This window comes from Delphinapterus leucas, chromosome 8 (assembly GCF_059928025.1).
Source record: "Delphinapterus leucas isolate spDelLeu-1000000601 "Yukka" chromosome 8, BTC_Dleu_Yukka2, whole genome shotgun sequence".
NCBI lineage: Eukaryota > Metazoa > Chordata > Mammalia > Artiodactyla > Monodontidae > Delphinapterus > Delphinapterus leucas.
In genome coordinates this window covers 54,293,099-54,315,718 of record NC_143136.1, presented here as the reverse complement: position 1 = coordinate 54,315,718, position 22,620 = coordinate 54,293,099, and the positions used below count along the sequence as shown (strand labels likewise).

The window sequence follows — 22,620 nt, the reverse complement described above, 5'->3', positions numbered from 1 at the left end:
AGCCACCATAGTGAGAAACCCGTGCCCCCATTCGCCGCAACTAGAGAAAGCCCGCGTGCAGCAACGAAGACCCAACACAGCCAAAAATAAATTAATTAAAATAAATTTTAAAAAAATGAGACCAGTAAGGTAAGTGGGAATACAAAACTTTATTATTTTGACAGGATAAACTAGAATGTGATTTAATGAATTTACTTGCTTAGGACCATGAAAAGTACACTTTTGTTTATAGTTAGGTGAAATCAATCTTCTAAGAAAAGGCAAGTGCATAATGTGCCTGATTGATCTTTACCTGGGCAGCATCTTCTTCACATTTAAACAACTGCACCATCTGAAGCATCTTTAATCTTCGCACATCTACCATGTCTTCACATCTAATAAATCCAAACATAAATTTAGGACATTTCAGTTTTGTTGATAACTAGTATAACGCCACCATCTGGCACACATGTTTTACAGTATACTAAAATACTCAGTCCTACACTATGGAGGCTGTAACTATTTTGTATTGATTTGTAAGAATTTTAAGGATATCTGTATCTGTGTTATATCAAAACCTTAGAATACCTGAATGGTACTAAATCACAAACCCTTCTGAGTATAGTATGGGTTCTGCAAAATACTGAAGCAAAGCACAAACACAGCAGTACACTAAAACCCAAAGCAATATCAACTGCCAATTAGCATTAAACAACCTTCAAAGATAAAAATGTAAAGTTTCTAAAATACTAGTTTAGAGAATGATGCTCCAAGGGAATAAAAACAATAAATAAAGCTTTTCATTACATTACACATTACCCAGAGTAATATCAAATTTTGAATTTAAAAAAACCTCCATCTATGTTCTTAAGAAAGAAAAAAAATTCTGTTGATCTCTGGGTGGAGAGAAACACAATTCAGAGTATTCTTAAATTTTACTGTGGTCTGCCTGGATAATATACAGATTACAATTTTAAGCTGACTTGATCTAGCTCAGTTCTGATCCCTTCATTCTGATTCCCTTCATTCCCATGCAATTCCATGAACTTTAGATGGGAAGGTGGAAACTCACTGCAGTACCAAATACCAATAACAAGCTCCCCATGAGGCACTGGACTCCACTATAGTTGATACGCTTAAGGAAACTTGATAACAATAAGTAAGTCATTGTCACAAGGCTATTTTTTATAAGGATGCCCTCAACAAAAGCCCATAACATTTTGTTAAAATGCAACTTGGTTAAACAATTCTACAAGGGACTGAAGGGAAGTAATCATGATAAGTATTTTTACAATTTGAAGCTAAAAGACAATGTAAGACACTTCAGTGATGAAAATGATATCATACACATATTCAACACATATTGTCAGGTATGACTAATGTGCTCAAAAAGGATAAGACATGGTCGCTACTTTTAAGATGGTCTCATTTGGGGAGATGGACTTTTAAATAAACAATGTGATAAAAACACTACTGCAGAGCTGTATGAGAATAGGGAGGAATAAGTAACAAACTTGCCTTAGAAATCTAAAAAGGTTTCCAAGGATAACTACCCCTGAGTCTTAAAGAATAAGTAGGAATCCAGTTGGCAGAAAACAAGGAAAGACGTATTCTAAGTCATGGATGCATGAAATACCATGATGCGTTCAGGAAAGTGAAAACAAGTGTGTGGTTTTGTAGAAAAATCAAAGGAGGTAAGATTATGCAGGGTTGGACTATAAGGGTCTCCTACACTATTCCAAGGAGACTGAACTTCATCTGAGAAAATAGGAAGTCACTGAGAGGGGTTTATACAAGGAAGTTGGGGATTAGATGTGCGCTTTACAAAAGATTGTGCTCTTGCACAACAGACTGTAGACAAGCAATGCCAGAGGCAGCTAAGATCAGGTAGAAAGAAGTGTTCATGATTCAGAGACAGCAGAACTTGGGCATCTGATTAGGCTGTAAGGGATGAGGAAGAGTAAGGATTTTAATAAATCCTTGGCATAAATTCCAAGTTTGGTAGCTGATGGTATTTTTAACCTGGATAGGAAACTAAAGGAGAAGAGCAAGTTTTGGAGGAGAATGATTCTGATCTGTCCATATTAGTTTTTTTGAGTAGTGTATGGGGCATCCAGGTGGAGACATTCAGTAAGTAAGAGGAACTATGGGTCTAACATACAGAAGAGGGGTCTGGGTCAGAGTCATAACTACTCAATCATGGTCATATTAAAGAAAGTCATTAAAGTAGGGAGAAGACAAAGAGTGAGAAGAGAATTTGGCCTCAGAACAAACCCTGAAAGCAGTGAAATTAGCTAGAGAACAAGAAATCAGTGAAGAGAACCAAGAAGAAACAGAGTGCCAGGAGGAGACTCATGAGGGTGTTTTCAAAGAAGACAAGGTTGTCAGGAAGTTTCAAGAAGAAAGAAAAAGTCACTTGTGCCTAATTCTATTCAGAGTGGTCAAGCAATGTCAGGAGCAAAAGCATTCCCTGGATTTTGAGCAAGATCAAGCATTTATTACACATGGCGATTACAAAGTCACTTGTAACATCGGTAAGAGTATGTCCAGTGAAATGGTGAGGGGACAGGGGAGACTGAGAAGGGATGAAAAGTAACTAGAGGCAGTGAGGAAGTATGAGTGCAGATTAGACCATCAATGACAGCTGTCAGGAAGGAGAATTCTAGGGCTAGAAGACAAAGGGTTGAAGGTATATGCATGTGTGTAATTGTCTAATTTTTTTTTTAATAGGAGAGATTTAAGCATTTAAATGAAAGGCAGGGATCAGAGTAGAGAATGGGAATTGACAGAGTGAGAAGATGATGGGGACACATGGCTTTGATAAGAGCAGACATATATCATCTTTGTGATGAGCATAAATAATGAAATGGATACGTTTGCAGATATGAGGATAGAAAGAATTTCTGTCTAATGACTGTTTTCTCTGTGATGTAAGGGAAGAGTTTCTGTGAGGTTTCTGTTGATGACCTTAGAATTTCTAAGTGTACAAAGATTTCACACAACCATGCTAGCCTATATATACTAGCATATGTTAATTTAATCCTTTACTTTGCAATACTCTGCAATTGCTATTGCAAACTGAGTTTTCAAAGAACCCTTTAAATTCCTAGTTCTACATCAAAGGAAACTAAAAATCATCTTACCCAGAGTTTACTGTCTAATCCTTCTACAGCAAATATGAGAACAATGGATGCATGAAAATTTCTGAGACGTTTAGATGAAGAAACACATCAATGTAAATGACAGATTTAATAGCAACTCTAAACTAAATGAAAATGGAAAAGCAAAATTCTCCAAAAAGAGTCTTCTTAAAAGATAGACGAGTCATAGGCTACACTGGGGATATGGGATGTGATGTACTTGAGTGGAACCAAAATTTTTACCACTGAGTAAAAAGGGAAAATGTACCCATTAATTGAACAAACTGCCATTATTTGTTAGTACAATTATATACAATAATCATTACATTCACCAAAAACCAACTACATGCCTACTATATAACAGGTAAGAATTTTTACTCTGTATGGAAAATATAATAACATCACTTTTTATTTTAATTAATATTAGGTTGTCTTAGCAAAAATTAACATTAACAGTCAAACTTTGCCTTTGTTTCCTAAGCTGCATATCTTCCATCACTCCTTGTATGTGGTCCACATTTTCTTTATTTTCAATGGTTACATCCTTTCCATAGGCCCAGGATGCCTGATTGGAGATCTGATCCAGAAGACCTTGACCTTTTTCACGCAAACCTTGCAATCCTACATCTAAAACAAAAGTTACTATATTTAATCTCTTAAACCAGAGAAGCTTTCCCTCCCTTAAGTAAATCCTCTCAGCAGATACTGTACTTGGATTCCAAGTATAACAACTTTGTACATTAAACTACTTTGGGATGGAGCCCTCTGAATATTTCGATCAATAAAACCCCTTTAAATGTGGCTCAAACTGGAGCTCCCTCTCATTCAAATTCTCCCTGAAGAGAATTTCCAAAAGGTGAATTTCCATAGATAACAATTACTTTTCAAAACTGCAAATAGGAAGTGTGAGAATTTCTATTTTGACAAGATTTTCAATTTTTTCCTTTCTGTTTTTATGTAGTCCAATTTTTAGGAGAACAAGGCAAGTATTCTGTTCAAAAAATATATGAGTTACAAGACATTAAAACATTCAAGCAATGTATTCTCACTGTAAAAGGACACTGAACATTTTGAGTATAGGCGCTGTCCAGCTTACACCCAACGAGAAGCAACACTTAGGATATGTTTACAAGACTCTAAATTAGGTACATATACCAGAATTCTTTTAGCATTTTTAAAAGAAAAATATGGTTTAAGAAAACTTGTGACATTTTGAAATAAATTTCATTTGGTATATTAAATACTAAACATGTATTCCTCATATCATCTGTTAAAAATAACGAAGACTGTAAGCAAGTAAAATGCCAATACAAACGTGATTTTTCAAACCCATTCCCTCAAGTCCTTTTCAAAATTAATTAAATTGGTTCAATCACATGTCACCATTTTCCACTAAATCTCTGCCTTAAGTTACTGCTTTCCTCTCCTCCATTCTCCTTTGCCCTCCTGTCCCACTCAATACAACTCCCCTCCCATTTTCACATCCACTATCCACCTCTCCCAGTCACGTCTTAGGGAAATTCACTGTATTTCCTACTGTAGTAAAATGTAAAAAGCCTTGGTGTCAAGTAAGGGTACTAGCTTAATGAAATTGGACCATCCTCTCCTTGGAGAGTATGTAACCTCGGCAGTATTCCCAGTTTGGAGAAACAAATGCACAGAACCAAACCAACTATTTTTTCACAAGGTTAGGATATAGCAACAACAAAAATCATTGCATAAAACACAGTCTGGGGCATACAGGGTTTACCACAGAACATTTCACAGCTAATTACAGTTTATGCATGCACTACAAATAACTGTTCATAGAATATGCAAGACATAGCACCTGTAGATTCGGCTGGGTAAACAAGAAAGGCTAAAGGCCCTGTGAAGGAAGGGTGACTGACCAACAATGAAAAATAAACACTGTAGCATAAATTACACCCTTTAAGGGGATAAAGCCTTTTTTATACCAATTTTTCCTATGGTCCCTGTTAATAATTATAATTAGATCAGTGTAAGTTGACTTGTCTAACCATGGTAGTGATATTTTTAAAAAAAAGAACCCTTATGTTTCAGCATTTTTAAAATCTGCTTACCAACACTTTTCAGCTTCTCTTCAAGCAGTTTTAAAGTTTGCTGAATCGATGCTCCATCAGCTGGTGCTACATCTACGCACAACATCCCTAATAAGCCATCCAACTGCTGAGACAACTAAAGCAGAGGGACACCAAAGAGATAACCCTGATGTAATCAGCATCTAAAGTGTTTAATGATTAATGAGGTTTATATCTAATGAGGTTATCACAATTATACTTGAAAAAGACTCTGCTGTTAAAAGACAAGGACAAATAATTAGAATACATGTTATCTGAATGACAGAACACACAGATGCATGCACCAGGAAGACAAAGTATGTCCAGGTCAGCAGAATGTTAAAAAGTATTGAAACTTCCATTTCAATCTATGTTATAAAGCATGAAGACTGAAAAAACTATCCAAATGAAATATATCTAAGAGGTTGGGACACTCTATTTAGGCAAAAAAAAAAAGTTTAGTTGCATGCAGAATGACTTAAAATTTTTTTAAAAAATCAAAGAAGTGTATCTTATTTCCCCCACCAGTAAATTTTACTGTTCCAGAAAAATAATTAGGAGACATGCAAACCTGCAAAAATGATGTGCAGATAAGTATTCAGATAATTTGAAGAAAAGAAAAGCAATCAGAGTAGACACTTACATCTTGGGCAACACCATGAAATTCAAGAGCTGCTTGTAAGAGATTCTGCCTAAATTCCAGCTGACTGGCCTGTCGGTAACAAACATCACTAAGTTGTTGCTGCAGCGACTTCAGTTCCACAAGATCTTCCTCATCCCCAGCATTTAAGAGTGCTGCAATTTGCTGATTAAGTTCCACATAAACTGCAAACCATTCCTGTAATATGGAGGTTGTAAAGTAAATTAAGAATCAAATCAGTTCCTGAAGAATACATTACATTTTACAATATCTCCAGATATACTAAGTAACATATATGAGAGTTTTCTAAAGCAAAATTATTTAAATTGAGGACGAAAAGTCCCCAGCGCCCAAATCCTTCCACTGCAATCCCTGGAATTCACTCCTGCCAACAGCAGGATCTATTTGCTCATCCTGGCCTCTAAATGTCCCCTTCTCTTTCCTGTTGTGTGTGAAACCCGTCACCCTCAGAGGAAGCAGTTAGCTCTGCAGCCCTTCTGATGGCTGTTTTTGCTTGTACAGCCAACCTACCACAAGCCTGGAAGTGGGGGAGATGGCTGCCTCACTCCTCATTACTCTTTCCAAACCATTTCTTCTGCTCCTTCTCTCAAAAACCACATCTCCAGTGAAATGCATGTAGTAGGATTACATCCTGCCAACCTTTTCTGTTGCAGGCCCTCATCTCAGAGCTAGCAGACTTCCCTGAACTTCCTCTCAGTGCCAGCCTTCTTCCTGACTTCCACTGTGTAGACATCCAATCAACACTGAACTAAGTCTTAGTTCCTTGACTCCCTCCCTCACTTCCAACTATCCTGTCCTCACCCCACCTCAGCTACCTACTCCAACAGACACAACATTTTGTCATTATCATATACTACCATACAGCCCCCAAATCTTAATTTCAAGAATCCCATTCTCTGATCACCAGTTGCTGACTCTCCAATTCACATCCTTTAGTATGCCTGCTCCTACAGCCCCATGAGGTCCACCAATCCATTGATCTCAGCATGTTCTACTGTCCAGCACTCAGGAGCCTCAGGTCCTCCCTTCTACCCTTTGTCAGAGGCTATAACCACCTCCAGGGCACAACCCATGCTCATGCCCTGCTCTCCTTCCTTCCATCAGACTCACCTGTCAAAAACGAAGAACAGATGCAGAAAAAGCATCCATTTATGAGAAAAACTCTCCAGTGGGCATAGAGGAGACAAACCTCAGCATAATAAAGGCCATATATGAAAAACTCACAGCTAACATCATACTCAATGGTGAAAAGCTGAAAGCATTTCCTCTGAGATCAAGGACAAGACAAGGATGCTCATTCTCACCACTTATATTCAAAACAGTTTTGGAAGTCCTAGCCACAGCAATCAGAGAAGAAAAAGAAATAAAAGGAATCCAAATTGGAAAAGAAGAAGTAAAACTGTCACTGTTTGCAGGTGACATGATACTATACATAGACTATCCTAAGGACACCACCAGAAAACTACTAGAGCTCATCAATGAATTCAGTAAAGTTGCAAGATATGAAATTGATTACAGAAATCTGTTGCACTTCTATACACTGAAAACAAACTATCAGAAAGAGAAATTAAGGAAACAATCCCATTTACCATTGTATCAAAAAGAATAAAATACCTATGAATAAACCTACCTAAGGAGGTAACAGACCTGTACTCGGAAAACTATAAGACACTGATGAAAGAAGTTGAAGACAACACAGATGGAAAGACGTACCATATTCTTGGATTGGAAGAATCAATATTGTTTAAATGACCATACTACCCAAGGCAACCTACAGATTCAGTGCAATTCCTATCAAAGTACCAATGGGATTTTTCACAGAACTAGAACAAATAATTTTAAAATTTGTACGGAAACACAAAAGAACCTGAACAGCCAAAACAATCTTGGGAAAGAAAAACAGAGCTGGAGAAATCAGCCTCCCTGACTTCAGAATGCAAAACTACAGTAATTAAAACAGTATGGTACTGGCACAAAAAAAGACCCATAGATCAATGGAACAGAATAGAGAGCCCAGAAATAAACTCATGCACTTGTGGTCAATCTATGACAAAGGAGACAAGAATACATGATGGAGAAAAGACGGTCTCTTCAATAAGTGGTGCTGGGAGAACTAGACAGCTACATGTAAAAGAATAAAATTAGAACATTCTCTAACACCATATACAAAAATAAACTCAAAATGGATTAATGACCTAAATGTAAGACCAGATACTATAAAACTCCTAGAGGAAAACACAGGCAGAACACTCTTTGACATGAATCACAGCAATATTTTTTTGGATCTGTTTCCTAAAGCAAAGGAAATAAAAGCAAAAATAAACAAATGGGACCTAATGAAACATAAAAGCTTTTTCACAAAAAAGGAAACCAACAAAAATTACAACCTACTGAATGGGAGAAAGTATTTGGAAATGATATGAAAAATAAGGGGTTAATATCCAAACTACATAAACAGCCAATATAACTCAACATCAAAAAAATAAACAGCCTGATTAAAAAATGGGCAGAAGACCTGAACAGACATTTTTCCAAAGAAGACATACAGATGGCCAACAGGTACATGAAAAGATTCTCAACATCACTAATCGTCAGGGAAACGTAAATCAAAACCACCGTGAGATACCACCTCACACCTGTCACCTCACACCTGTCAGAATGGCTGTCATCAAAAGGAACACGAACAACAAATGTTGGCAAGGATGTGGAGAAAAGGGAACCCTTGTACACTATTGGTGGGAATGTAAATTGGTGCAGCCACTGTGGAAAAGAGTATGAAGGTTTATCGAAAAACTAAAAATAGAACTAACATATGAACCAGCAATTCTACTCCTGGGTTTATACCCAAAAAACCCCCCACAATGCTAATTCAAAAAGATACATGTACCCCAATGTTCACAGCAGCACTATTTACAATAGCTAAAATATAAAAGCAATCTAAGTGTCCATATACAAATGAATGGATAAAGAAGATGTGGGATACACACACACACACATACACACACACACACACACACAGACACACAATGGACTACTACTCAGCCATAAAAAAGAACAAAATGTTGACATTTTTAGCAACATGAATGGACTTAGAGGATATTATGCTATGTGAAATAAGTCAGAAAAAGATAAATCTATATGATACTGTATGATAATCCATATAAATGTGGAATCTAAAAAAATACAACAAACTAGAAAATATAATAAAAAAGATGCAAACTCACAGATATAGAGAACAAACTAGTGGTTACCAGTGGGGGAGGGCAAGATAGGGGGTGGGGATTAAGAGGTACAAACTATTAGGTATAAAATAAGCCACAAGGATATACTGTACAACATGGGGAATATAGCCAATATTTTATAATAGCTATAAATGGAGTATAACCTTTAAAAACTGTGAATCACTATATTGTACACCTGAGACTTATATAATATTGTGTATTAACTGTACTTCTATTTGAACAAACAAAACCTCAGACCTGGTTTCTCTTCCTGCTGCGTGCCTCCAGCAGCTGAAGGTGGCTGGATCAAATCAACTATGTGGATAGGTGTCTTTTAAAAGTTGTGACCAAATAACCTCAAATGGGCCTTCAGAAACCCTACTGTATTTCTCTAGTTATTTCACCTCCCTATTCTTATGATATGTTCTTTTCATTTCTTAAATATCCAACTCCCTTTCACCTCTTCACTCTAGCCAAAAATCCAACTTCATAATTCACTACGACGCCATCAGAAGAGAACTCTTTCATCCTCTCACAGACAAATCTATTACCTTCCCCGCTTCTGTAGCCCTAGGCTCTGCCCTCTCTGCTAAAATAATGAAGGAACTCTGCCTGATTCTAAGGCCAACTGCTCCACTGCACTCTACAGACTAACCTCTGCTGCCTATGCAAGGCTTTGCTCTTGCAATTATCTTCTCTTTTCAACTGGATTATTCCCATCAGCGTACAAATAAACTGCATATTCTACTAAAAAACAAAATATATACTTAAGATATGTGGATTTTAATATATGTAAATTAAAGATAAAAAACCTTCCCTTAAAGGAGATCGCTATACTCACTCTACCTTATTTCCTATTCTTTTTTTAATTCACTCTGATCAGGATTTTGTCCTTCCCACTCTTATCAAAAAAATCTCAGTCTTTATCTTATTGGACCTCTCAGTTGATTTTAACAAAGGTGACCACCTCTCCCTCCTTTTTCACTTCTTTCCTGAGCCACACAGATCCTTTTCGGCCTCTTCTGCTGGCTCTCCTTCCTCTCCTTGCCCTCTAAATTTAGGAGTGACCCAGGGTTAAGCTTTCCAAAGGCTCTTTTCTTCTAAACCAATACTCATTGGGTTTGGATGATTTCATCTTGTCCCACGTCTTCAAGTAACATCTATAGACTAATAATATCTTCAACCCTGACCTCTTCCCAAGATACTGATACCCAACTATCTAACAGCTATCTTCATTTGGATGACTAACCTGCCCCCACAGATACTGATTCTCCAGCCTCCCAAACCTACTTCTCTCAGTTTTCCCCACCTGAATAGTCATTAAGGCTAAACACATGACTCCTCCAAGAGCCAGTCCTGCCGGCTCAACCTCGTAAGCCTGACAACTTCTCACCACTTCTGCTGCCTCCATTCTGTTAGCTTCCTGTCTTCCTATTTCACTGTTTGTCCCTACTCCCTATCCCCTATACAATAGCTGGTAATCTTTTAAAAACATAAATCAATTATATGCTCAAATACTTCTCCAATGATTTCACATAATATTTAAAACAAACTTCAAGTTCCTTTTTCTGGGCTAAGATCACATGACATGTTTTGGCCCCTGACTCCCTATCTTGCTCACTGCACTCCAACATTGCCAACATACCTGCTGTTCCTCTATCATGGCAAGTAAGCTCCTGCCACAGAGTGTTTCTACTGCTGTATCCTCGATCTGAATTGCCCTTTGCTTGGATTACTCCTTCATATCATTTCAAGGTCTCTGATTAAATGTCATCTCCTCAGAGAGGCCCTTCCGGAAAGCCTTACCTATACTGCTCTCCACTCCCTCTTTCCTCAACTTGAATGTAAGTTCCGTATGATAAGACAGTGCTATATTCTCAAGAGCCCAGAACAACAAGTGACATTTAGTATGTGCCCTACTAGCATGTACTGAGTGAACACATAAAACACTTTTTATATTAGGTATTGTAGATTTGTTGACATTAAATTAGGTAGGTAACAGGTACTGTTCCAAATGTGGTCTCTCTTATGCCCTGTACCTAAAACTTGGGTTTCTCTAATCTGTCATATTGTCTTATTGCCTGAACTACTATGGAATTTTTGAGTATGATTACAGAGATGATGTAGTCATACGTAATGCAAAGAACACCAGACTTGAAAGACAGACTCAAGGTCTGTCTTTTTCCTTCCTAAGGGTGTGATCTTCATCAAGTCACTTAATCTCTCAGAATCCTTTTCTGTCTTTATAGCAGTATGTTCAACTGGTGGCAATTTTGCTCCCTAGGGAACATTTTGCAATATTTAGAGACATTTTTGGCTGTCACAACTGGGAGGGAGGGATGCTACTGCACCTAGTGGGTAGAGGCCAATGATACTGCTAAATACCTACGATCACAGGACAGTCCTTACAACAAAGATTTATCAATGAATAAATCAGTAATGCCAAGGTTGAGAAAACCTGTTCTCTACAGCTGTCCTTCCATGTCCTTGGTGGACTGGTGCCAGGGATTCCAAATTCCAGCCATGCTCACGTCCCAATTTATGTAAAATACTTTCTAACCACACAGTGATTATAAAGGTTAATGGAGACTGACTGATTTAAAGCATAAAATATTGCCTGAGAAGATGATCACTGTTGTGTTCTAAATAGAAAGGGATTTCACAGTCTTATCTATAGTACTTACAAATTTAGTTAATGCTCTAAATAAGTTGGTCTAATTCTTTGAAGAAGTAATAACAGTGATTCAGAGAAAAATAGTAAGCTAAAGGATAAAAGACCTGAGATATTATTTCTTGCAGTGAGAACTCTCTACATCAGATCACCTGGGGTGCTTATTAAAAATACCTAAGTGCCCCCCAACCTACCAAATCAGAGTCTGTGTGGGTGGGGTTCTGCCACAGGCCTTTTAACAAACACATCAGGTGACTCTCATGACCATTAAGGGTTAAGAACTACCATCCTCAAGCTGATTTCTTTTTTCCTCGTTTAAACTTGCAAACTATAGGCCCTAATAACCAGACCAGAGATGCAAACAATTTAAGAACTCGTATGTCTCATGAAATTAACACCTGAAATTAGAACTGATGTTGTCATAGAGAAATAATCAGTCTCTCTGGGATGTGGGGAAAAAAATCATATACATATACACACACACAAACACACACACATTTTAATCAAAATGTTCCTTCCTAGGAAATTGGGGAACATAAAATTTATAGAACCTCAGATGAACAGGCTGCATTCAGTTCAGTTATCGTCATTCTCTGGTTTACCTCTTATAAACATTTAACTGTATAGAAAATGATTATTTCTAGCCCCCCCCAACGAAAACACACACACACACGCACAGAAACAAAAACAAACTTAAAAAAACAATCCACCACCAAGATATGGGATTTGGATTAAGATGGTAGATAAGAAATGAACCTGGATGTTCACATACAAGGAAAAAGCAGTCATCAGGACTGACACTGGAAATGTATGTGAATTGGTGGTGATGCACAGTTGGTGAAATGATGGGTATTTATATTTTATACTATGATATAGGAATCTCAATCTAGGAGGAAAGAAACACTGCCAACACACTTAGGCTAATACCTTAGGAAGAAATGGGGTCTTGATTCTTTATGCAGACCTGTTTTGCTTACTATAAGGCACAACACACCAGTATTCTCTTCGGAGACCAGAAGTCAGTACTGTGGGATGGGGAGACACTGACAGAATCCTAAAGCAACTTCAGAGATTTATGCTTCTGCACCTTCCTATTATGTGCTTTTCCTACCACTCACCTACCTCCACCTAAAAGCTAAAGTAAGATTACTGGACTAAAATACTTTAAAAATTATTTTAAGTTATTATAATCATTTTCATACACCTTAATATTCTTTCTGTTGTGCTTACCTACTATTCAAAAACCAAGTAAACTTCTCATTGCCACTCCTTGACAAAGAATTATATATTAGTAGCATTTTCATTTTCTATATATTAGCATTGAATATTCTAATCAATTTGGGTTTATTTTTAGCTTTATTTCTAAAGTATGGTTTTATAAAGAATCTAAAATTTAATACTTGACAGAGTGCTTTAACACAAAATGGTACATTAAAAGTTTCTCCAAATTCTACCCATATCAAGCAATCAATACACTAGAAATTTGTCATTATAGTTTCATAAGACCTGAACAATTCCAAAATAGGCTTTAAAGTGTTGACTTTTATTTACAAAGAGAAAAGAAAGCTTTTAATAAAATATTAGAACATCTTAAAAATCATAAGCTGATACACGCGTCCTGCAGCAAACAACCTATTCTCAAGGTGACAATGCAGTGCCACCTATTGGTTAAAACAGCACAATTCAAGTTTTGCCTTTTAGAACTTCATGGAATATTTTTTTCTGAATATTTTCAATCTCTGGTTGGTTGAATCCTTGGATGTGCGTGGAACCTGTGGATACGGAGGGGCCAACTGTATATATATTATCTTTGCAATTTTCCTAGTTAGTACTTGTAAGAGACTTAAATATGAAATTCCATAATTGAAAAATCTATATATTTTATGCATTTCACAGGTTCCAACATAACGGTTTTTCCTTTTATGCTGAAGAAAACCCTGAATACTTTGTATTTAACTTATAATTCCTGTTCCTGAGGTTATACTTTTTAAATTCAAGACTAGATAAAGGCTGTATTTTTGTACTATCACTCTTTCTTCTGTTACAGTAGTTTTAAAAATTTCACATGAACTGTGTTTCTATAAAAATATATAATTAAGCTATACTGGAGACAAAACCAAAACCAAACTTCTAATGAATATGTACTAAGTGGTCAAAATGTACTTGATAGCCATTAAACATACCATACTTTATGCCCCTAAACCAAGGTGTACAGCAACTTATCACTTAGTACCACACGCTATTAATTATGCACATTAATAATAGCTCTGTAACTTGCAGAGGAAAAAGCCTCTCACACTGTGCTGGCTCTCGATCTCTTCGTGCTTCTGCTGTAGGGCTTGGGAAGCCCGAATGGAGTCTCCAATCCCCCACTGGGCTCTCAGCTGTTCTGATCCAGGCCCTTCAAGCCAGTTCACAACCTATGAATGGAAGTTGAGATGAAAATTTTAAAATAATCAAAAACTTTTCAAACTTTCATTCTAATTGGTTTTCCCTTCCCGAAGTTCCTCAAGTATTTTTAATTTAAATTATTTAAATTCTATTGTATAGGCAGTAAACGTTTCTTCTGGAACTATACAGCTATAATGTGACAACTTTTCCAAAACCTAAATTTGATAAAATGTACACTACAGCACCTTAGGCTTTCAGCTATCTGATCACCTGCCAGGCTAAAAGAAATATGACATGCTCCCATAAGAGAGGCTTAAAAATTAACTTATGATGATAAGAAAATTAGAGAACTATAGGTTTTAGAATTGAAAGGGACACCAGAAATGACATTGGTCAAATTTCTTATCTAATACTTAAGAAAACTGAGTTTCAGAGAGATTAAGTGACTTGTTCAAGGTAACATAATTCATTATTAAAAAACTAGGACTAAAAGCCACGTGTCCTGACTCATACTCTAAAGTTCCTTCCAAAGCACTCATAAAACAGAATCAATTAACTGATATAAAGTTAAAATACTATTTTTCTCACTTGGAAAAGAAAATTAAAAACTGTAGAATTATACTACTGCAGTACCCTCTAGGGGGTCTTCTTAGGATAAGCCAAACTTTCAGACCCACGAGACCATCTGAAGTCCCCGTGGCACCAAGTCTACTCAGAAGGATGAAGGGAAGGGACTACAGTCTGCCAGGGTAGCAGGACTGGGTGTTTCTCTTCTGCCGGGTCCCTGAAGCAGTCCAACAGTTCAGGATATGAGATCCATATGGGACAGATATGGGAGACACTCTGGCATCAAAACCTCACACCACACAGGCATCATGCCCATTATAAAAGTCACTGAGCTCCAAGATGCCCGAAGTTATCCCTTCCATCAAGTATTAAGAGTTCTCCCAGTCCAGAGCCAGAATAATTTTTACTACAAGCAATGTCGCCTAGTAACACAGTTGACATTTTTATCAGGTTTTCAAGGGAACAGACCTAGATAGTTAAGCAAAGATCAAATTCTCATGCAGAAGAAAGGGTTTTGTTTTCTCTACCCACAAACATATATACTCTAAAACTACAGACACAGTGAAGTAATTCTAACAGGAAAAAATACTGCCCAGCTTTACCAAGCTGAATTATTATTTATCAAGCTAAATTACAATCAGGAAGTCAACAACAGCTAACTTAGGATATGTCTTAAATCTAAACTTAGGATATGTCTTAAATCTAAACTTAGGATAGGTCCCAAGAAGTGAATGAGGATGTCTGTGCAGCATAATATTAGAGACTCAGTGGATAGACAGGCTTACCTTATCACAGACCCACAGTGCATTCCATAGTTATTACCAGGGTAAAATATATTTAAAATCTAAGAGTTTATGTAATTTAAATAATCATATAAAAGTACCACATCATAGGGGAAAATCATGTGTGTTTCCTTCCATTAATTTTTCACATGCACTGCATTTTCATATGTTACTCCAGATTTAAGTGCTGCAGCCGATTGTCAGAGTACAAGTAATTTCTATCCTGTGTTTTTCACTTCCTTGTGGCTACAGTTATTATCATTTTAATGGCTCGAAACCCCTTTTTTAAGAAGGCCAGCCTCCTTGCCTGCCTCCTTCCTTAGCTCCCTCTCATCTGTCCAAACAACCAACCATCCCACCTGACTAAGAGCTAAATAAGCAACGTCCGACCTCAAGTAACTATTATACCTGCTTTCACAACTCCAATTCTCTACTGTTGAGCATCGAAGTAATTTTAAGATGAACATATATATATAGCAGTTATGCAACAGAATTCTTCTCTAATTCTCTATTGCTTTCCTAGAAAACATTTTCAATAGAGATCTTGGGTCCAATGATGATACAATGTTAATTGCTAATAGTATACATTATAAAATTACTCTCTAAAACACTTGTCTCTATTTGAAACATCCAAGTCATGAAAGTTTTAACTGAGAATAACCTTTGCAAGGTATATAAACTGACTACTGCTTTTACTTTATTTTATTTTATTTTTATTTTCTGAGATTCTCAGTGCAATTTATTAAGAAACACCCATGTGGGGGCTCTGGGAGAAACAGTATCTCTAACAACAAATATATTTTGTCATTTCCAAAAAAAACTCTGGAAATGGGGTTCTTGCCCTTAGTCTACTTCAAGCTTAATGTAAGAGATGAGATGGGTAGTCAACCAAAATAATGCAGCAATGATTACATTTAATTTGAAATCATTTATATTTATTACAAAAGTGGGTTAGAAACAGTAACTAAGGAAAAAGTTGGTTAGATCATAAGAATGTTGGTAAGTTCCTATGTGAATGATACTAACTTTGAGTAAAATTAGGGGAAAGTTTCCTGGAAAACAACATAGACGTCATCTACTTTTGGATTTTATATCTTCTTACATAGATTGGTAAAAAACACCAAGACTTCTTGTTTTCTTAATAACCAGAGGGGAAAAACAGAACTACATACTAAATAAAAATCTTTTCATGAGGACCCAATACTCATCTTTGTTTAAATATTTCTCCCAGTGAGAAATCCTATACTGGTTCTGCATTACATTCGGGATGAAATGTGGCTATCTGGTATGGCCATACTATGCCATGGATGATGGGGCCCTGCCTATCCTTCACCATTTCCTTCTTTAACCGAGCCCACGTTGAACTTTTAGTGCTCCCCAAGGGCGCCATGTTCTCTCACTAGTCTTGCTTTGACATGGGTCATCCTCCTACCTGAAATCTTTTCAGCCCCTTCTCTTCGTGACCTCTTTTTCATCTTTCAAGACTCATCTCATGCTATAGATTTTGATGATTTTGGTTTTAAGTTTTCTACTGAACTGTTTATTTTTCTGTTGATCCATTTTTTAAAATGAGTTATTTTTCATTTCCAAGGGGTTGGATACTTTTGATCTGTTTGAACTTACACTATTGATTTCTAGTTGTCAAACAAATTCAAATAAAGATGACATTCTTGTGATTATTCTCGCTATTTCTTTTTAATTTTGAAACTGCCTACATAATGAGAATATTTTAAAGAGCATTATTATAAATTATGCATTTTAGAGTTATAATTTAGAGCAATATTCTCAAACCAAAAACCCTTAGAGTCATTCTTGACTCTTTTTTTCCTTTTACATCCTGCATATCTGATACCCCTGGAATCCTGCTGTTTTGACTTTCAAAATAAACCTGTTCTAAGCCTACTTCAGGCCTTACCTAGATCCTTGTGGTAGCCTCCAAACCAGGCTTTCTGCTTTTAGTTTTGCCCCCTACATGGCTGACTATTACTTATAAAATACTTCCACCAAGTTTAAAACTGAAATCTCTTCAGGTGTATTTCTAAATATTAGTGAGAACGAATAAACTGCGAATGTTTGCTTACTAACAGTATATGATCTTTTGGGATTTCTCTCTTTATGTGTGTGCACATTTATGTCCTAGTATCTTAAATATTAATATATTCTTAGCTTCCACCTTCTCTTTACAAGGTTTTAATACTAAAGAGCAAAAACTCAAAAACAAAAAAGTCCAAGTATTATTTTTGGCTCACTGGAATAGCCTAACTGCTACGATTTTCTTTGCTAAATTCTGTTTTCAGAGTCCTAAATTCATCTGCAAACCTCTATTGCCAAGTACTCTTTAGAATACAATGCTTTGTTCCTCAACATCTCCACTTTTTCTGCTTTACTCTTTGGTATGAGCTATATTTGCAGGGTACTAGGATCCTGTTTGTCTCTGCTGGCCTGTGGAAAGTATCACTCTTTCACAAAAGAGACAGATGAGCAGTTCTGTCTTCAGGAAGCACTAGGCGTGACTCTGAAATTCTGGCTCTGCTCCTAGGAGTTGAAAGACTTTGGTCCATCACCTTTGAAATGGTGTTAATGCTACCTACTGTATAGGGCTATTGTCAGGATTATACAGTCATTATACGTAAGACACTTAAGCACAGTAGATGATACCAATGGTTGTTAGCCTCTTTGCTTTCCCCACTTTTTCTGAAGAAGAAAGCCTAGCTCCTTCTATTTATTCACTCTTTATAAACTATGTCTCATATCTGCATTTTACAGTAAAACCCATAGGCTTTTTAATTCCCGAACTAAGTGTTTTAGTCTATGCTTTTAAAAATTGGAAATAAAAAGAGTAAGTTTTAAGAAATCTCATGTAAACATTTTGAAACAAGTTTCCATTCCCTTTGGGGGACTCAATTGCTTCTCACTAATTACTATGTATTACGAATATGAATATAGAAACAGATATACAATGGCATTTAAGCAATTAATACATTATTTCACTAAAAATGTCTAAATTCTAAAAATAAGGGTGGAATGAAAATAACTCAGAAATTTTAACTAATTAATGTGTTATATATTATTTTTAAAAACGTAAGGCAACATTATTTAAAATTTAAACTTTGAAACTCTAGAAAACTTTTAAACGATAGAAACAAAAGAAGCAGGTTAATATAAATCATGATAACTGGGGAAAAACAATTCATTAGCGGGGAACTTTCAAAGAGTTATAAACTTAAAAATAAATTTTAAATAAAGCAAAGACATCTCCTTGGCACACACACACAAAAACAGTTACACAGTCAAGTGTACATATAGTTTTAACGTATGCTGAAAGTAATTTCCCTTGGAATGCAACATCAGTAACGTAAACACCATAAATGTATGACTATTTCTAATAAAAATGATGCAAATTGAGGTTGATGCCCCAGTAAATAAATCTATTTAAATGCATTAGTGATGGTGGTTTGCCAAATTGGGTTATAAAACTTAATTTCAATCAGGACATCTTGCTCATCAGTCAATCTGAATATTAACTTACTGCAAAAACAGTTTCATGCACAATCCATTATCAATGTGACCTCTCAAACGGTTACATTTATATGCAAAGTATAACCTTGGAGATGTGCTCTTAGAATCCACCATGACAAATATTTGCAGAGGCCAAAAATGCATGTGACTATCCATCATTTTTTCCTGGCCAGACTGATTTCTAAAGACTGCATGAGAGAATATCTAGAAGCATGTTAGGTCAAACCAGGTAGAACGGCATATCAAGCAGATGTCAAGCATCTGACCAGAAGAAAGAATATGGTGAACTGGGATCACAGCCTCCAGCTGTATACTTTAGCAACTCAGAGTTATCCTATTTTGCATCTATGGTTCCTTTCTACAAAGGAAGAAAATCACATGGATGATTCTAGAAATAACATTTGCAATGCTGGCAGAAATTACTGCCACAATAAATAATGAAAATAACAATAGCTTATTTCAGTGAAGTGGCATCATCTCCTATCCAGAAGTACGTGAAATCTGATTTTTAAATGTAGCAGCAGCAACATGGAGAACTTCTGCATTCCACATGAAGTCTAATGCTACCAATTTGAACTGTGGGGAATAAATGGCTGACAACTACAATGGTTATTACCATATAGTTTATCTATTAGAGCTATTGGTTTCTTTTTCATTATGTTCTGTTTTCAGTGATAAATCAGTAAAAAAAGAGATGTGGAAAATTTCAACTTTCATTAATTTTACACAAGCAGAGGTAGTCAACTTTATGATTATCTTTATATAAACATCAAAAAATTTCATTTTCACCCAAATTTGCAAGACTGAAGATGGTAGTTTATATTCTGTGTGTGTGGACATGATCAATATATGTTTCTAAATAGCTAAACTTAAGTAATCATTTTGGCAAGAGAAATAGATCTTTCCCTAAAATGTGACCTGTGAAAAAAAGAGTGTAGAAACCATCACCTGGTGAATATTAATGCTCTAACCAATTCACATGTAACGCTTATAAAGAAAATTGAATTGCAATGAGGTTTATTTGTTTTTAACAATAATCTCATGACCATCACCACCATCATTATAAGTACCATCATCATCTCCTTTCTCTAGTTTCTTTATTCTTTATCCAGTTGAGCTGGTCCGTCATTTCAAAAATGCATGTCAATACATTAACTCCTTTGCCCCTGATGTCACATAGCAAAGCACAAATGCTGGGGGAATCCCATCACCCACGTTCTCTGGGGCCTGCACATCAACAGCCAGCCATGAATTGACAGGGTCACATAACAGGCCAGAAAGTTTCCACCGTAAGTTCAAGATCAGCACTATCTAAAAAATACATCTATACTTCCATGGTAATTTCACTCTTCCAATCCCCAAAATGAAAATTTTGAATCATTTCCACTCCATTTAAACCTCTAACCCTCTTTAACCACTGCCCTCCCCATCCCTGCCTTGCCTCCAAACCTCCACCACCAAAGAGATTCCCTTTGTGTCTTACTTAAAAACAAACAAACAAAAAACAATCAAAAAAACCTAATCACTCAAGAACTACTTCATCTTCTCGATGCCTGACTTATATATATGAAGGCAACTCTGGATCATCCTACCATCTCCCTCCTGTTACAAAGGAAGAGCTCTCCCTCCTCCATTCTAAAGCTAATCCCTTCAGCTCTGCTTTGGAGTCCATTCACTTCCACCTTGTCACGAACTTGATAGTATTATTCTCTCCTCCATGTTCAACTCCTCCTTCCAAACATATACTTTCCCCCTAGAATTTAAGCCTCTTAGTTTTCCATATTACAAACACAAACTAACAAAAATAAACTACACTTGACCCCAGCTGTGGGCTGAATTGTGTCCCCACACTCCCCATATGCTGAAGTCCTAACTCCCAGTGCTTTAGGATGTAACCATATTTATTTGAAGACAGGGTCTTTAAAGAGGCACTTAAATTAAAATGAGGTTATTAAAGTGAGCCCTAATCTTATATGACTGGTGTTCTTAAAAGAAGAGGAAATTTGGACACAGACAGGTATAGCGGGAAGATCATATGAAGACATAGGAAGAACACATCAGTAAGCCAAGGAGAGAGGCCTGGAACAGATCCTTCCCTCACTGCCCTCAGGTGGAATCAACCCTGCTAACTCCTTGATCTTGGGCTTTTAGTCTCCAGAAAAATGAGGAAATACATTTCTATTGTTAAGTCCCCTAGTCTGTAGTACTTTGTTACAGCAGACCTAGCAAATTAATACACCCTCACTTCTACACAATGCTCTGTTTCTCATCTTTCCTTCAGAGACAAAATTCTCAGCGAGTTCCCTACACTCCACGTCTCCTTCACCACACCTCACTTTCATTCCTGAATTCAGTCCAATGTGCTACTGGCCCTGCTACTCCATACCCTGGGATCACCAACGACCTTGACCTTGTGGATTCTTAGTGAACATGTTAAGTCTTCCTCTTTTTCAATCTTCCAGCAGCATTCGACAGGGTTCCCAACTCCTCCCCTGACATGCTTTCTTCTTTTGACTTCCATGACACAGAGCTGTTCACACTTTCCTTCTTCATCTCTGGCCAATCCTCCACTGCCTTCTCTTCAGGAGTATGCTCCTCTATCTTGTCATTAAATGCTGGAGCTTCTCAAAGCTCAGTTACAAAGCCCTCTTCTCATCTACTCTCAGCTCTTTCCTTGGGAAATTCTCACCCACATCAATGCTTTAATTACCATTCATACGCAGATGACAAACAAGTATGTCACCAGCCCAGACTTCTCATTTCTGGACCTGTTTGGGACTACCTTTATATATCTTCTCTTAGATGTCTCAAAGTCTCCTGAAATTCACCATGTCTAAAACCAAACTCTTGATTTTCCACACCTCTTCCATCTGCACGTAAACCCAAACCTGCCCAATTTCCCTAATTAGACAACACCATCATCCATTAAGTCTTGCAAGCCAGAAAAATGCTTCACCTCTGATATCATCTTCTTTCTCACGCTTCCTCCCTTCACTCTCCTTGGGACTTGAGTGGTTGCAATTTCACAACTATTGGTGTAGTTACGTAGCCATGCACCAAAAGGCGGGACACCCTGTCTGTTTTTACTCACCATTACATTCCACCGAGCACAATGTCACACTATTGTAGATACTCATTTCTTTAACGAGTGAGCAAATAATAAATGATACTAATAAAAACTCGTATGTGCCAAGCTAAACATTTTATTTAAATTATCTTCTTAATCTTTGTAACAGCCCTATTAAGTAGGTATTATTATTATTATTGTTATTGTTTCCCTCACTTTACTGAGGAGGAAGCTAGGGCATTGAGGAGTACACTTCCTTCCCAAGAACAAACTTGAAAGTGGCAGAAGAGAGTGGACCCAGGTTACTGGGGTACTTGTATACCACTATGCTATTCCATCTTTATGGTTTTCAAAGATACTCTCAAGCTATTTAAAGTTTACCTGAGTTTAATACAAGCTATCTTTAATTTATGAATATATTATGTAGAAAAAATTATATATAATTAACATATGCTCAGAAATCTTCAGTTTCTATGTAGTTATCATGAGATAAAGCCTAAATCCTGTTGCCTGGAATTCAAGATCTTCCATGATCCAACTCCTT

General features: G+C 36.7%; 1 protein-coding gene across 1 annotated transcript in view; it reads right to left on the bottom strand.

Annotated features, from left to right (window-relative positions):
• SESTD1 (SEC14 and spectrin domain containing 1) overlaps window positions 1-22,620 on the bottom strand; it is a 150,272-nt gene that overhangs the window by 22,377 nt on the left and 105,275 nt on the right. The window contains exons 10-14 of the mRNA XM_022570146.2: window positions 14,048-14,170; window positions 5,841-6,035; window positions 5,201-5,315; window positions 3,587-3,746; window positions 293-374 (exon numbers count right to left, since the gene is read on the bottom strand). Of these exons, the coding sequence (XP_022425854.1) occupies window positions 293-374; window positions 3,587-3,746; window positions 5,201-5,315; window positions 5,841-6,035; window positions 14,048-14,170 (675 nt within the window). The remainder of the gene's footprint in view (window positions 1-292; window positions 375-3,586; window positions 3,747-5,200; window positions 5,316-5,840; window positions 6,036-14,047; window positions 14,171-22,620) is intronic.